The 17743-nt window shown below is 34.8% G+C and overlaps 1 protein-coding gene across 1 annotated transcript in view; it reads left to right on the top strand.

The window, feature by feature from the left end:
• SERPINI2 (serpin family I member 2) overlaps positions 1-17368 on the top strand; it is a gene marked incomplete at both ends in the record, with an annotated part of 44068 nt that extends 26700 nt beyond the window's left edge. Inside the window, 4 exons of the mRNA XM_084232035.1 lie at positions 1750-1847; positions 6684-6770; positions 9787-9876; positions 17292-17368. Coding sequence (XP_084088161.1) covers positions 1750-1847; positions 6684-6770; positions 9787-9876; positions 17292-17368 — 352 coding nt within the window. The remainder of the gene's footprint in view (positions 1-1749; positions 1848-6683; positions 6771-9786; positions 9877-17291) is intronic.
• Between the last annotated feature and the right edge of the window lie 375 nt (positions 17369-17743).

The raw sequence follows: 17743 nt of genomic DNA, 5'->3' as shown, positions 1-17743 counted from the left end.
AGAAACCCAAATGCCCAAAAATAGATGACTGGATCAAGAAGATGTGGTACATATACACCATGGAATATTACTCAGCATTCAAAAAAAGATAAACACATGCAATTTGCAGCAACATGGATGGAGCTGGAAGGGATCATGCTCAGTGAAATAAGCCAGAAAGAAAAAGAAAAATACTGGCTGGTCTCACTCATAGCAGTAATCTAGAAAACTTAAATAAGGGACCAGGAAAATGAATAACTATAAGAAAGAAAATATCAAAATCAACAAACAACTATGAACCAGAGACACTCTATGGGGGGTGGGGGGCGGGGAAAGGAGGACTTGGGGTCAAAATAAGGGGGTTGTAATTTTATGGGGAATATAAAAATAAAATTTAAATAAAAAAATAAAAATATGAAAAAATAAATTTCTGCCACAACATGTTCTTTGTTTTGAAGAATTATAACTTAAAAATGTGTTCAAATTTGGCAATTAAAACAACGATCTATTTATAATGATTGTTCCAAGTTAATGTTTAGCTCCAGATGTGGATCTATCTGTTATCTAGGTAAGGATCTTGTGAATACAGATAATCACATCTGCATTCAAACCTGAGAGCACAGGATCGGATGCCCATTAGGGCAAAGATAGTGCTTCTTGGGTAGGAGTTGTCTGGGAATTTCACTGATGTAGGGAATAAGGAGAGTTCTCAGTTTGATGACTGTATGTATCTTGTCTTTTTTTTTTCATGTACAGTTTCCTATCCAGTTTTAAAATGTAAGCTGATGAAGTCCTCTGTGAAATCATTAATAACTAGTTTTTTACTATTTATGAGAAAAATGAAACAGTGATTGTGGAATTATGAAAGATCAATGTCTGAAACAACTTTTTTAAAGACAAATTTGTGTTTGTTTATTTAGTTTTCTCTCTTTTTTATTGCAGTTAACATTAGTGTACAACATTGTACATGATTCAGAGGTATGGGATCTCTCTATTCAGGTGTTGTTATCACATCACACATTTTAAGACACTCTAGTTAAGGTCTCTTGAATTTGGGCAAATTGAGGTTTGAGTCAAATCTGGAGTCCTAACTTATGGCCCTGAACTGAAAGTACTGGGGTACTGCCTTTGGCTTCTTTTCTTCTTAGTTTTAAAATTTTATTTCACTTAGTTTCAGTCTTTTATCTCCTTTATAGGGCTTCCTGGAAAGATATTAATTGTGTTAAAAAAAAAACTTAAGCAAATCACATTAACTGTGACAAAGGATGGGAAGGTTGATAGTTTATCAATGCCTCTCTGCACTTCAGTAGCCAACAATCTTCTCCAAAGACCATTGGCTTCTGTCCCCTATTACAACATATTGGCCGTCTGCCAGGAACTACCTGTGATGGTTTGAAAAACACCTACTTTATATAATAGGTAGAGGGAATTTTTAAATTTCTAAGGATGGAGCCAACCAATTGAAAACTTAGAACCATCACCCTGCTTTGCTGGGTTATTGTTACTTCAATATATATATATATATATATATATATATTCTTCCTTTTCTTACGAACCATTTATTTGCCTTTATAAGCAATTTACAAGCAGCCCAGAACTATTCAGTGGAGCTGGGGGAAAAGATGTGAAATGTAAGACAAAGTAAGTAAGATAATGAAAGCAAGAGTTTGACAATATAATCTCTTCAAAGTATTCCATTTTATTAAAAAATATTTTGCTACAAACTATGTATAATGTTTCAAGAGTTTTCTTTTTATCTTTTTAAAACAGATTTAAAGTGGAACAAAAATTAGACTTCAAAGAAGTTTTGTATTCTTTGAACATAACTGAGATATTCAGTGGTGGCTGTGATCTTTCTGGAATAACAGGTAGTGTGATTAAATAATTCTTATATTATGATGTTAATACCTTTTTGTAATATTTATTACCTGACTGATCTTAAAACTGAAAGAACATTTGGCCACAGAAAATACATACACAGTGAATAAATGTCATAGTCATGAAAAGCTGTCTGTAAACTAGCACTCTATTTTGCAGTTAAGCAGTTCAGCTTAATGAAAGTTAAAAACATTTTAGAAAGTTAGATAAGCCTTCTACCCGTGTTTGTAATGGAACTATGTAGATAAAGCATTATGTGAGCTTTTATTTCAGCCCTCTTTGGATTTCCTTTCCCGTATAATGAGAATTACAACTTAGAGCCTCTCATCTAAGCAGAGCTAATAAAACTCTTATAAGCCAATTTGCAAATGTTAATTCGGTAATATTAGAGCCCATGAAATAGGTATCTACAAGCTGCTGGATGATGAATACCATCTAGAATTTGTAATGTTCCAGTTTATAGACTTAGCTTGGAACTCAAACAAATCTTGGAAATTGAAGCTGTTATGCTAACTTGCACCTGGGAAATTGTACATGGTGAAGATGCTCATTTGCAAAACAAACGCCAAAAGAGTCTTTTAATTCTTCTCCTAGGGGTCTCACCTAGCACAAAAATAACTAAGTAAAGAGAAAAAAAATGGATGAAGAGGGAAAATTTGTCTCAAGTTACCCTTTTTTAAATTTAATCTTTTGTTTTATAAAAAGGGGCCTAATGATAGAAGCATATTTATTTGATGGGGTTTTTGTATCATAACATAGGGATATTGTGTATCCCTGTATAAATCTCTGGGTTTTAGAGACATATTCATTAATTTATTCATTCTACAGTTATGTGGGTAAATGAATGGAATAAATGAGTTTTCCTGTTGGAGGAGATGGGTGGGTTACCCAGATGACATTGATGTTCATTATCACTTTTATGCATGATTTAGCTACTTGTTCTTACTCTGTCAGATAGATCGGCCTTCTTTGACATTTTCATCAGCATCAGTCAACATTAAATACTTCAAGCAGATGCTACCTAAATGTTCCCTGGAACACAGCCACCTTACCAAACTGAAACAAACCAAACTTTTTCAACAGCTTCTTCCCCTTAAATTTCTTTGTAGCCAATATTCCTGATATTTCAAACAATCACTAACTCTGCAAATTCCGAGCAATTTGTGACTTCTACAGAATCTTCCTTTATAGGGAGATTTATCAAGAAAATAATTCTAAAATGCTTCATAAAAGAATTTCGGCAAGAGAATATCCCTGAACAGAGAATAAATGTCCCACATTAATTGTTCTTTCTATCCTGTGTTACCTATTTGAGTTGTTTTAACTACTTTTATCTGTTTTACTGCCTGAAATAGAAAAGTCACTGTCAATGGTGATAGTACCTCTGGTAATTAGGAAAGAGTCTATGCTGATAGTCCCTCTGGTACTAGGTGAATAGTGAATTCTTTGCTGTCCCTAATTTTCATTTATGGAATAAACATTTGCTAAAGTTCTTTTGAACCAGTCCAAAACTCAGGCTACGAGATATTTTCACAAAAGACACACTAGCTTATACTCATGTATTTCACAAGTTTTGAATAAAATATTTTCAGAAAATTATTTCAGGAAATTTTGAGTTGAGTATTTGACTTCTCAATGTTATAATTCCTCTAGCAAATTGAGTAAAATATTTACTCTTTCTAAGTAAATATTTTAAGTAAAATATTACATTTTCTCATTTTTTTAAAGATTTATTTATTTATGTATACAAGAGCTGGGGTACAGGCCAGAGGTGTGGAGGGTGAGAGGATTCACCAGAGACAGAGTGGGGAACAGAACAGGCAGACTGACTGAAATACACTGCTGAGGGGAGCAGTGGATGAGTCAGGGGAGGTCCGCTGAGTCATGTGGGTTGCTCCCTGGCTGGCCAGGGATCGAATGCGTGCTACAGTGGCTATGGATTGCTTCATAGGTTGTGTCTTAACCCTTGTGCCACCAGGGAGGCCCTATTTTCTGATCTTTTAAGTAAATTAATATAGCCTATTGGCAGAAATATATGAGTGTGTAAATCACTTCATTCAACATCTGACACAATGTAGATACTCAGTAAATGTCAAATACAAAAAAAAAATGGGGGCAATGGCACAATAATATTTACTTTCACATTTTCTAGTAAAGGTATAGAAGGTTTATTGTCCCTTTAATTAGACAATAATTTATTTATAATTTCATAGAAAATTAAGAGAAACAATTATTATAAAGATCTAGAAAGCAGTGGGTTATATAGTGTGGATTCTTTATTCTTATCTCTAAGACCTTGTTATTGTCCCAAGGCTAGGCCCTCTCTGGTAAGATAGAATACAAAGAACAAGTAGTTCAGTCTAATGTTCTGGTACCCATTGCTAAATTGAGACAGATTCTTCTCTTGAACCTGATTTTTGGGCTTCATTCTTGGTGTGGGCTCCTAAGATATTTATTCTTGCTCTATATAAAAATCTATCTTATTCAGGATAATTCTGGGGAAGGAAGACAATTATTTGCCTGACCTTAAATGACCATACTCCTGCATCTCATTTATTTCTCACTTCAATCCATCTTACATATTTTTTATCACTAAACATACTCATATTCATTGATTTATCTCTCTGATAGACATTTATTGTAAACAAATTGTATGCTGCAATTTCTAAGGATGAATAAAATGGACAGAGACCCTCTTACAGTGAAGTTTATAGCTATTATAGAAAGTGAATAATTTATCAGTAAATAGTTCATCAAATGGCAAGGATAGATCCTATGAGTTAACTAACAGAGTCAAAAAAGGTCTAGATCACATAAGAGCAGAACTAGAGAGTGGAAGAATAGAGTAGAATAGAGAGAAGTCTGCTATTAAGATATGCCATTTTATTGAGACTTAAATGTTAGTGTGAAACCAAGGGACACCCCAGGAATCCCAAACATGCATACTCTAAAGAAGTCCAACCATCCAGGCACACAAAGACAAAACAGATGCCTAGCGTGAATAACTTTGAAAGAATTAACGTGTATGTGTGTGTGTATATATATATATAATATTTATATATATTAAATATATATAATATATTTATATATATTAAATATATATATTTTAAATATATATATTATGTATATTTATATGTATGGGAAGCCATATAATACATATATATATATATATATATATATATATATGAGAGAGAGAGGAGAATAAAGGATGATAGTTTTCCAATAAAACAGCAGGGTTACCCACCCCCTCATAGGTAAATGCCCAGCCAAACAGGGTCAGTTGAAATGGGGTTGCTGAAGCCCAAACACTTCTCAAAAGTCAGACAGCTTCTGGTGGAGAATTACAGGAAAGAGACAAAAGTAGGCAGGTAAGGCTGGGACAAAAGGAGAAATGCAAAAATACAAATCAAGATAATGGCTGCCATTGTCAGCTCCTGCATGTCCCCCACCTACATGTCTCTACCAAGTGTCTCTGCATGTCTCTCTTCAACATGTGTCCTCCAAGTCCCCCAAGTCCCTGATGCAAGTCCAAAGTGAAGAAGCAAGTGAACCCTTCTTCCCCATGCCTGGGTCTCCAAAGCCCACTTGCCTTCCATGTTGTATAGCCTTACCTGGGTGCCCAGCTCTGCCCATAATTAAGTGGGGTGGGGAACATTGAAACTCCTTTTTATGGAGGTGCCTCTATAACATAAATAGCAAAAGGGTCAATCAAGGAAACTTATGTGGTGGGGACTCTAAACAGAGGGAGAACTAGGGGGAGGCCTTATTAAGGAAAGGCATGTAGGAGATGAAGATCAACATAATCAGGGGGTCCCATAAAATCATCACAAGCAATTTGGAGTTTTAGTAGGATGGGAAGCCATTTTATGGGAATATTCTTTTGTAGACTTCTGTCTCTCTTGCCTGAGGTGATTTATTTTCCTGAAAGCTGTTAGAAATGGTTCCCTTATGCTAAGGAAATTCTCCATGAATCATTCTAAATTGATGGATTAGATGGGAATTGACCTGCATACCAACTTTTTCTCTTAAGGGAGACAGAGCTCCTTTCTCTCCTTTCTTTACAGGTTTCAAGGCCCATCTTCTTTTCCTCCACCCTTCTTGCCACCACTTTCTGTGAAACATTGGCAGATCTATCTGATCTTGGCACAACAGGGATGGCTGACGGTTTTTGAACTTATGGTTTCAATTCTGTATGGCAAGGAGCTTATCCTGGAGGCTCACTACATCAGAAACACTTCACACATATATCAATTCCACCAAGGGAAGAAGAGGGCCATTCTCTCTCAGTTTGTATCCACACCAGAACAAAACTTTGTAAGACAACTTACGCTGAGTAATCTGACAGATTTTAAAACACAGCTCTGAAGTGATTCTATGACAGATGACATATAAGTTCTTCAGTCTTTCATAGCTTCATCAGTCACAAAGGAACACAGACTTTGTTTTAAATTCAGATCAAAACTTAATGCAGAATTTAAAAGACAAGTTGGCTTTGAGGTTGAATGCACATGGTGCAATGGCTGAGGAAGGCAAAACCCTCTGTTCAAATATGTGTCATAGTAAGATACTGATTTGAGGTTTACCCCTTCTCTCCTTGCCTTTTATATCTGGACTAAACTTGTTCTTTATATATCTGTCTCTGTATTATTCCTACAGGAGCTAAACCCAAACCACCTTTATCCCGAGCAAATTAACCAACATGGAAAGAGTTTGTTTTTTTTTTTTTTTCCTTTTCTTTGTTCATTTGAAATTGTAATTAATCTGGCTTCCAATAGGTAATAGCTATTGATTTTAACCCTTAAATACATTTTCATATTTTCCAACAGATTCATCTGATGTATATGTTTCCCAAATCATGCAAAAAGTTTTCTTGGAGATAAATGAAGATGGCAGTGAAGCTGCAGCATCAACTGGTAGGACAAATGACTTCACAATAAGTCAGGAGGAACCCTAGGGAAAATGTGCATTATAGTAATGGTGTTTTTTCAGTACTACAGTTTTTTTTTCCTTCCTGCTGTCCAGCTTACTAAAGGAAGAAAAAGGAAATTGATTGTATAAGTTGTTCATGCATCTCTGCAGTCACAATAATGTAAAAGCAGAGGGAAACCTTAATTAAGGAATGAGGCCCAGCTGCTGATATTTACTTGATTTTAAATTAGACTACTTGACAGAAGACAAGACCCATGTGAAAAATGTTAGGCTCACACATGAGATCATTGCACTTAGGAATGCTTCATCTTCAGCAATTGTGTTCATTTCACTTTCCTGCTTTATCCAGTTAGTCCAATGATTAGAATTTGACTCTTACCATTCTTGCTTAGGCAGTGCCTCTTAAACTACACAGCAAAGTTTAAAGGCTGTAAATCTTTTGAAAGTCCTGTGGCCACTCCACAACCTAAGATAATTAAATGATAATTGAATTTGAAGATGGGATGCAAACTCTAATATTTTCATAAATTTCTCTAAGGAATTCCTGTGAGCATCCAAGTGTGAGAATCAGTGCTCCACAGTGGGTTTCAACTGGCCCTTCCTATTGCAAGGGCAGTACACAAACAAGCAATATCAGTTATTTGGGCACTTGTTGAAAATGTAACTCAGGCCCAACTTTAGACCTCCTGAATTAGAATCTGCATTTTGCAAGGCCTCCAGGTGTTTTGTATACACACAAAGTTCTAGAATCACTCCGATATGATATAGTTCCTCAAAGATATGTCATTTTGAATAGTGTCTATGCTGTGTATATGTATACTTAAAAAATAATTGGAGAAAGACTTACATTTAGTTAGAACTGGAAAAGGAACTTTAATGAATCCTTGATGAGTCTATTTGAATTTTTCCAGTTATTTGGATTTTAACCATTGTGTAAATTGTGTGTATCCTTTAAACTGTATTATGAAAATCTTCATAAATTTATATTTATAACATTAATGTCTTGATTAATTTGTAATACTACACAGTGTCAATGGATTTTGACATCTGATCAGGACATTCTGCCTTTTGCCACCACCTGAAGGACTTTATATTGCTGAGCTCAAGGAACTTAGATTCAAGGGAATAGCTATTTCTATCTTTGGGGTTGCTTTAGGGTAGCATATAGAAAAATTTTTCCAGCTGTTTTTACATAAAACTGGAGAGTCCTTATACATTATTGATCGATTTTTATTATATTGGTGAAGAAAGAGACCCAGAAATGTGAAGTGACTTGAGGTTAGACTATTAATTGACAGCAGCTTGAACAGAAATCAGTTTCCTAAAATCAAGTTCAGAGTTCTTTCTGCTATTACCTACTGCCTCTTATATTAAGTCCAGAGTTTTCTAAAAGTATGCAACAAGATTAGGGAGGGCAGGCTGAATCACCAGTATGATGTATTACACCTCAGAGCAGTCAGCATGTGTATTTTGACTTATTGGCAAACTTGTAGCTACTTAAGAACAACAACAACAACAACAACAACAACAACAACAACAAAACTGAAGTATTGGCCCAAATGTGAATAAGAGTGATACTGACAATATTTTTCTGATTTGTCTCATTAATTCAGATATGAATCTGTATCTATAGGTAATTTGGGAAGCATAGCCCTAATACTCCAGATAAGCAAGTGTTACGTATTTTATGTTACTAAGGTTATGTTTGAAGGGGATCAGTACATGCCCTCCTAAAATCCCATTTTGGCAGATGGGTTATTTTAAGATAAGGTAATTGAGAAATAGCAGATACAAAAAGAACACTATACCCTCCCACTATATTCCTTCCTTTCCAAAGCTGTCTCTCTTTCCTCTCCCATACCAGGAGGAGGAGAACAGCTTTTAGCATAAGAGTAGGAGGCTGGCACTGAAATAAGCCTGCATAATAGACTTTAGTAAATAAGTTGTATCTACCATGATGATTGGGTTTGCCTTGAATTTGAATTTGAATTTACCAATTCAAATTGAATTGATTTACCTTCCTACAATATACCAATTACAACACACATACCTTTTGTTAAAATGGTATATAAAGTCTCAGCATAACCACTCTTGAGTATTTACTTCTTTTCTGCGAATGCTACAAAATAAACATTCTTCTCATTTATCTTTAGTCAGTTTACTTTTCAGACTTCAGTCACAAAACATAAGAAGGTAGAAGATAAGTTTTCTCTTCCACAATTGTTTTTCAATTCTAATCACCCATATTATATTTATTAAATTATTATTCATGGATTTGTTTGAATTTACAAATTCATTGAATTATTGATAAAGAAGGAATATATCTGAACTGATGTAGTTATTTAGTCTAGAAAGAAGAAACCCAACCATTTAAATTTACCTGCACTAAGTATTGACAAATGCCACAATAGAGCAGAATGATATAAGTAAACATATGAAACAGTTACTAGCACAACAAATCTAGGTTTCTAATCTTGTAATAAAAACCATACTCCTACACATTCACAGCCCAAATCCTTGAATGTTCTGAGATTACAGAGTAATTTCAGAAAAGTAAGTTAAAAAAATGAAATTGAGATGTGATTACCATGTCTGAAAAATAGAAATAATAAAATGCAAACAAGTCTGAATAAGATGAAGAGTTAAAACCGTCTAATAATCAATCATATAATATAAAATAAAAATTAGCAGAAACTTACTGTCTAAAAGATAAGAAAATTTTCAATTGCCTCCACTAAATTGTATATAGTTTCTGGCTTTCCTCCTTGTTGACCATAAATGTGAAATGGGAGTTATGCCATAATGATCCAATATTTATTGTTTTTGTTTTTATATTTATTCCAAATTTCTCTTTATTTAGAAAGAAAATGGATTATTTCTTCATGTCAACACTTTAAAAAAATGATCTTTCCTCTCTGTAAAAAGTATATGATATATATATTTTTGAATTGACCTTTTGATGTATACATCTAAATAATAATGGTTGTCTCTCTTTTGTAGATATGCACATCCCTGTGATCATGAGTTTGCCTCGAAACCAGTTTATAGTAAATCATCCATTCCTGTTTATAATGAAGAATAAGTCAACAGGTACTTTTTTGAAAATTCACTGAGTGAACTTCTTAAGACATCTAATCATAACTGTTATTTGCAATTTTTATCTGAAGCCATTTATTCTTTTTTTTTTTAATATATATATATTTTTTTATAGAGGCATGTTTTTTTTTTTTTATTTATTTGTTTGTTTTGTTTATACATGCACTGGGTACAGTCAGAAGCGCGGGAGGGTGAGAGAATTCACCAGAGCCAGAGCAGGGAGCAGAGCAGGCAGAAGGACTGAAGTACACTGCTGAGGGGAGCAGCGGGCGGCAGGAGAGGTCTGCGCACCATGCGGGACCCTCCTCCAGTGGCCGGGGAGCGAACCGGCGCCGCAGAGGCCGCGGGCAGCTTCGCAACCCAGCGCTCAACCGCTGCGCCACCGGGGAGGCCCTGAAGCCATTTATTCTTTCAGTGGATATATGTGCCTGTTTTGCACTAGGCATCATGTTCTAGGAAATGGCAGAAACTGAAAACAATGGCAGTAATAACTGCCATTATAGCTGATATGTTTTAACTATTTTAAATGCCCATGTCTAAAGCTCACATCATTCTAATAGGTTGGATATTTGGCTAGTAAAGACATAGAAACTCAGAGAGAGGTTATGTAGTTTGTCTTAAGTCATGTATGACCTTAATAATATTGGACAGTTTTCAATAACAATTGGAAAGTTTCAGAATGGGAACAGACCCTGTTTGTGAAATCCACTCTTTATAGTGCCATATCAGGAGTGGCTAGTGGGAAGTGTAGAGTCGTGAAAGGTTTCAGAGCTAGATTTCAAAAGAATAAAGAATAAAGATGTTGGGGTTCTGTGAGTGAGGTCCTTGGTCCCTCTGAGAAAGAATTTAGAAAGTTTTCTAATTCAGCTACACACAAAAGATTTCTTTTAAAAAATATGTTTGCATAGACACAAACAGGTACTTTTAAAGAACAAGAAACTGCAGTTTTAAAAGGGAAGATTTATTAGGAAAAGGACAAGGAAAAGATATTTGCATAGATACAAATGAGCAAAGGCTGCACTTTGCCAGAGCAAGGGGTATCCTTGTATAGCTCTTTGGTGGGATCCATTCCTTCACGGGATTTTATCTTTTGTAGATTTTATTGCTTTGGAATCTGGTTGAGTTAGTCTGTAAAAGTGATAACCTTCAGGGTTTTCCTGGTGGTGCCGGGGTTAAAGTCTCAGTGATGAAATTTTCCCCAGCTACTGAGGCATGAGTTCTATCCCTGGCCAGGGAGCTAGCCCACATGGTACAGCAGTCCTCTCTTGACTTGCCCGCTGAGCCCCTCAGCAATATATTTCAGTCAATCTACCTGTTCTGCTCCTCACCGTCTCTAGTGAATCCTCTCACCTCCCACCTCTGGCCTTTACCCCAGTTCTCATATGCATAAATAAATAAATCTTTAAAAATTAATAATGAAATTGAATGTGTAAAGTACAAAGTGAGAAATAGAGCCTCAGCTAAGGATCTGAGGAAAAACGCAGTATTCATAGAAGGACCCCATTGGACATTCCCCAAACCCTAGGGGAGAGAGACATTTCATGTTCCCCTGTGTGGTAGTATGTAGTTAACTATTAGGTTTAGTCTTATGATAGAATTTTTCAAATTTATTGGCAGAGAAGGGGGAACAGAATAAGCAGGAATTGAAGGAAGATAGAATTGGCATACCAATAAGTTTAATGTCAGGATTGCCCCTCACTTATTTTCTGGATGTCCATTCCTTGGAACATGGTCAGAAGTCTTATGTTTTCTTTTGAAGAGGTGTTTTAGGTAGCAAGACCACAACACCACAGCATTCCTGTTTGTGAAGTAAGATAAAGAAACATTTTTTTTTTCATTGCAAAAAGAAAGGAATTGTACTACAAATGTAGCTTCTGAGTAGGAGAGAGGGGTCAAGCATAATTCCAAATCTCAAATTTGGGAAATTGGTGAAAGATGAAGAAAGAAAATAAATAGAAAAAGATAGAAGTAGTAGTAATTGGGTTGGCCTTTGATAATGTTAATATGTGGAAAGGCAGATTATCTGGGTAGATGCATTTTTTTCCCCATAATGCATCAATCCCATCAAAACAAGTGTGGCAGAGCTGGCTGAGTGGTTTGACTCACTTCATTCTTTGTGGTTTCTCAAATCCGGAGTTCACGGTTAAGTTAAAAAGAACTGGCATGCTGTATGTAATCTGTCAGTAGAGGGAGAGCTTCATTGATCACAGCCCTGTTACTTGTGTGACTGCAATTATTTCACCTCTTCCTCAGGGTTTAGGATCTCTATTGAACCCTTTTCACTTCCTTACCTGGCCCCTCATCAAGGAGACGTCTCAGCATGACACACTCTGTTTTAATATTTTTCCCCCTGATTTTCAGGTCATCTTCCCATTCCCCCATCAACTCTTATAATACTTATTCCCTGAGTAGATATTTCTGTGCTTATCAAAAAGTGAAACCAAGAATGTGGGGAGTAGGGAAACTTTCCTCAAGGTTATATTTAGGATTCTGTAGGAGTCATAATGACTGTGTGAGGGTTATAAACCTCTGGAGGATGGAAATAATATCTCATTCATCTTTTTGTTGAGCTCAGTATTTGGCAGAGTGCTATGCACATGATATCATTATTCCTAGAGATGTACTTAAGTGTCATCCCAATTTCTAGATCAATTAACTAATAGTTATAATACAAATCACACTTTCTAAGCCATATTCTTCTCATTTTCTAGTTGAACATAATTTAGTACTCATAATTTAGTACTCATCTCATAGATTTAAATGAAAGAATACATGAAAGCTATAACACTGTGTATGCCTAGTGCAGAGTAAGTGTTCATTATGAATAAATTAATACATACAAATTAGTGAGGAACTGAATAAATGAACAAAAATAAAAAAAAATTCTCTATCAATTGCTTTACAAGGAAAAGAGGCATAGTTAATATCATAATCTGAATCTGTTAGGTTAAGTAAGGATAGTGATTGTATTTCTCTATTAAGGGATATTAAATGGAAATAAAGTCTTAATGATAGTTATATGAAGATTTTGTTGGATAATAAAGTAAAATAAGGATGCAAACCCAGAAAGTAGTCTGATACATTTTACTCTGCAAAAGCTGTTTTAATAAATACAAGTTTGAATTTAGTTATTATAGGTAGGAACAATGAATCATTAACATGAAGAATATAATTATTCTTGATAGAAGGGGCTTCTAATTCTAGGTTGTCCTGACCTAAAGTTATGCTGATACCAGAGGAAGGCACTATAGGAGTTATTTTTTTTTCTTTACCTCTATACTGCTTTTTATTTTATTTTGTATATGAATTTATTTTTTATATATTTTTTAATTTTTTTAATGAAGTATCATTTTACATCCTTGTTATATTTCTTTTTTTGTTTCTTTTGTATTGTTTTTGGTAGTTTTCTTGTTAGAAGAACTGGGGTTCAGTCCAGAGGTGCTGTGGGTCATGTGTGAGAGGGTTCACCAGAGACAGAGTGGGAAGTAGAACAAGCATATATATTGAAATACACCTCTAAGGAGAATAGCCGGCAAAACAGGAGAGGTCTGCGGCACCATGTGTGGGTTAACTCCCCGGCCAGGGATAGAATTCAGGCCTTAGCAGTAATAGCACTGAGGCTTAACCGCTAGACTACCAGGAAGGTCACTTGTTCTATGTCTTTGACAGTATAGGGTTTCTCCTCTTATGTGTGGTCACCATAGCTCTCCCACCACCAAAGCACCCATAGGTTCCACCACTCTGTTTTCACCTCTCCCTTTCCCCTCACCCCTATCTACAGTCAGCTTTCAAGAACTGGTTTTAAAGTGTTTCTTTTTCTGACCTCAGCAATAAAAAGAGAAAATCTTGTCATTTGCCACAACATGGATGGCATTGGAAGGGATTATGATAAATGAAATAAGCCAAAAGGACAAAGATAAAAGCTGGGTGATTTCGCTTGTATGAGGAATATAGAGAACCCAAACAATCCAGAATATAATCTCTTCTTTGCCAAAGAAAACACAGCAGAGAGGGCCTCCCCAGCCGCACAGTGGTTGAGCGCTGGGTTGCGTAGTTGACCTCAGTCTCTGCAGCTCCGATTCGATCCCCGGCTGCTCCCCGGCCACTGGAGGAGGGTCCCACATGGTGCGCAGACCTCTCCTGCCGCCCACTGCTCCCCTCAGCAGTGTACTTCGGTCCTTCTGCCTGCTCTGCTCCCCGCTCTGGCTCTGGTGAATTCTCTCACCCTCCCGCGCTTCTGACTGTGCCCAGTGCTTGCATAAATAAATAAATAAATCTAAAAAAAGAAAAAAATAGTTGTCATTTAAAAAAAAAAAAAGAAAAGAAAAGAAAACACTGCAGAGATGCCAAGGCTGGACACCCACTGTCAATACTTTTTATCTGGCTGTTTGATCATGAGTGGAGAGTGAAAATGTTGGTTTACCTGCATGCATTTGATTTTACACAGCTGTTACAGGCTCGCAGATAGCTTGGCTCTCTTTCCTGCCTGACGGGAGGGCCCCGATATTGGGATATACCTGTGTCTTTTTTTAGACTCCATGAAACTAATGTTGAGTGACCCTTTTGAAAGTTTTATCATAGAAACAATGCAACAGTTTTAAATTTGCTGAGATTGTACTAACACAAGTTAATTTTCAGTAGTTGATATATCCATGTTTAAAGATATTCTGAATGTTATTTAATCTATACATCTTTAACATTTGGATAACTCTAATTTCTCACAATTAGTATATAATTACTAATTGTAAAGAATAGAAAGAAGTGAAGGTACAAGGAGCTCCAATGCACAAAAAAATAATGGCATTTAGAATAATGATGTTTGGCTCTATTTTCCAAGTTGATGACCAAAGGCATGCGATAGATCACTGTTAAACAGTGGTGAAATTTTGAAACACAAAAGAATCTACTTATTAGTTAGTTGTGATTATGCTTAAGTATTAGAACTTTATGGAAATTTCCGCTGTTTTGTGATCTTTATTGTAATGAGACATTCTAAACTATGGCTCATCTCTTAAAGTACTATTTAAAATGAATGACCACTCATTTATTAGGAACTGCAAATTATTGCCATATAAACTGTAGAATTGGCTATTATCATGACAAAACACATTCAGTAATTTTTTTCTTTCAAATGAACTAAAAAAAAATCATTGAGATCAACAAAGATAGTGATTTAGCATAGTCTTAATGGATTTATTTATTTTTTTAATTTTAATTTATTTTTGTGTTGAATAATTGGGGTATAGGCCAAAGATGCAGGGGGTGAGAGGATTCACCAGAGACAGAGTGGGAAGTAGAACAGGTAGGTTGACTGAAATACACTGCTAAGGGGAACAGCAGGCAAGATAGGAGTGGTCTGCTGCACCATATGTGGGTTAGCTCCCTGGCCGGGGATCAAACAGGCTGTAGAGGTAATAGCTCTGAGACTCAACCTCTGGACCACCAGGGAGGCACTGCTTCGTGGCATAAAATATGTTCATTTGACAATTTCTGAAATATGAGGATGAATGATTTTAGGTTTAGGACAACCAATTTTATTCTAGATTTATACTTTGTTTTTTGTGTGTGCAAAATCTATACATTATTTGTATTTTCCTATCAGTTTAATTTGATATTCATTCATTAGTAAGCCAAGCTTCCAAGGAAATAGAGAACATTTTCTTCTGTTTTAGACTGAAATTATTAGCCATATTTAGAGAATGTCAGAAAAATATTTTGAAAGGTGTTACATGCTATGTGCCATTTCTAAGAAAGTAGTGAATCATGATTTTGCAATTGAGAGTAGCTCACACATAATAAAAACTAATGTTTTGAACACTTGCAGCTAAGGACTCAGGGTAACACAGGATATTCATTAAGCAATATTTAATTTCTAGGCTATTAGTGTTCATTTTTCTGCTATAATGTAATATTAAAAGGTAAAGGTGATATCTATACAACATGGAAATCAAATATATTGATTAAACATAGGGGTCATCGCTTTCAGAAGTGGATATGAAGGGAAAAATGGAAAAATATAATGAATTTTGCTTTAGCCTGGCTCTAAATCCATTGATATTAATAAAGGGAGATTTCATTAATCTGTTCAGTTTAGTAGTGAGTAGGTGAGTACATAAAGACTTCAAAATGTGGTTCTCCTTTGATATAAAATTAGACTGAAAAGACTTGGACAAATGTGATGTAATTACATTTATGTGTCACAATTATTAATGTCCTAGACCTCTGAATGTTTAAAATTTTAAACTTTGACTTCAATTTTGAGTTTCTACAAAAGTGACTTTAGAAGTTTCCTGAACTAATAATTTTGATAAGCAGTTTGATGTCATAGAATGATAAGTATACAAGAGTCACTGATGATTCCTACTGACGTAATATACATATGCAAATATATGTATTCGCAATATACATATTGCGTAATATACATATATGAAAAAATATATATACATATGCGAAAACATTTATGTTTCACCTATCTTTCTTTGTGGATTTTTTTTTGTTTTTCTCAGAATTATTTTAAGATGTTTGAGACAAGTTATTGTTGATTAAAATTACTCTATAAAAGAAATATTCTGCTGAAGACTATGTCTTTTCTGAGAGTGTATCTGTCTTTGGACTAAAAGTAAAGAGTTAATTACACATTGTTATTTTAAAGACATTTTAAAGTAATTTTCATCAGTTCTGAAATCATGTAATTTTTGGTCACTTTTGAAATTAATTTTTATTACATATGATTGTAAGGAACATCAGTTAACACTTGGCATTGGTGCATTCAAGTCTCTCCCCTTACCCAAGTTGAAAAGAAAGGTGATTGGATTTTGACACATCATTTATTTCTTTTTGTCCTCTAGTTCTTAGTTCCTTATCATTGTCAAAAACAGAATGAATGCAAACAGGTGTCTGCATTAATGCTGTATACCATATCATCTTGGTGAGGAATTGAAAGCATTAATGATATGAAAATACTGACTTTAGCAGTAAGCTTTGATTCAAAGGTATAGGAAATCTGAGAAGCTGTACCCCAAGGGTTTTTGTTACATGCATAAAAAGATGACTGGTAATGCCTTAAATGTATACCCTAACATGCTTGTACCATTTATTATGCTATGTTTGCCTGACTATATTTAGAACATCTCTTTGTCAATTTACTATTTCTTTCCTATATGAAGTAAGACTAATGAATTTTCATGACAAGCTGTTGTTGGTGTACATTTTCTTCATAAATTACCAGAAAATTATTAGTAGTGATATAAATATATGTATATTAGATAAAGAAGATGGTTTGCTCTTAGACATTGTCAATGTTTCTTATAGGAAAATAAGAGTAAATGGCTTGTTAAAATACTTAAAAAAATTATTGTCAGTTTTTCCCCCAGAAATTCCTAAAACATTCTTTTGTCTTTTTTTCCTAGAATCAATTTTGTTTATGGGAAGAGTGACAAATCCTGCCACTGAAAAGATGAAAGGAAGAGATTTAGATTCACTGTAATTGAGAACCATAACCTTAAAATATAAGGCTATCCCTAGAAAACAGATTAGCAAAATATCATCATATTGAAAATATTTCTATATATCTTTTTCCTGTTATTAATTGTGCCTACATCAATATGCATTGGTACATACTTTACTAATGAATAAATGAAATAATTAATAAATGAAATTATTCATTGAATGTGTCTGTTCTTTCTGCAAATTTTATAAAATTGGTATGAATCAAAAGGAGTGGCTTACATAAAATATACTACTACTAATGTGTTAGAATATCCTACCTTAAATATCAAATACCTGTTTTAATATCAACATCTCTATATTCCTAAAAAGACTGTGTTATCTAACTTCCAGCTTAGCAACATTATCCAGAAGA

This window comes from Talpa europaea, assembly GCF_964194135.1.
Source record: "Talpa europaea genome assembly, chromosome: 4".
Lineage (NCBI taxonomy): Eukaryota > Metazoa > Chordata > Mammalia > Eulipotyphla > Talpidae > Talpa > Talpa europaea.
Note: the sequence above shows the minus strand (reverse complement) of the source record. Positions and strands in the feature narration are given on the sequence as shown.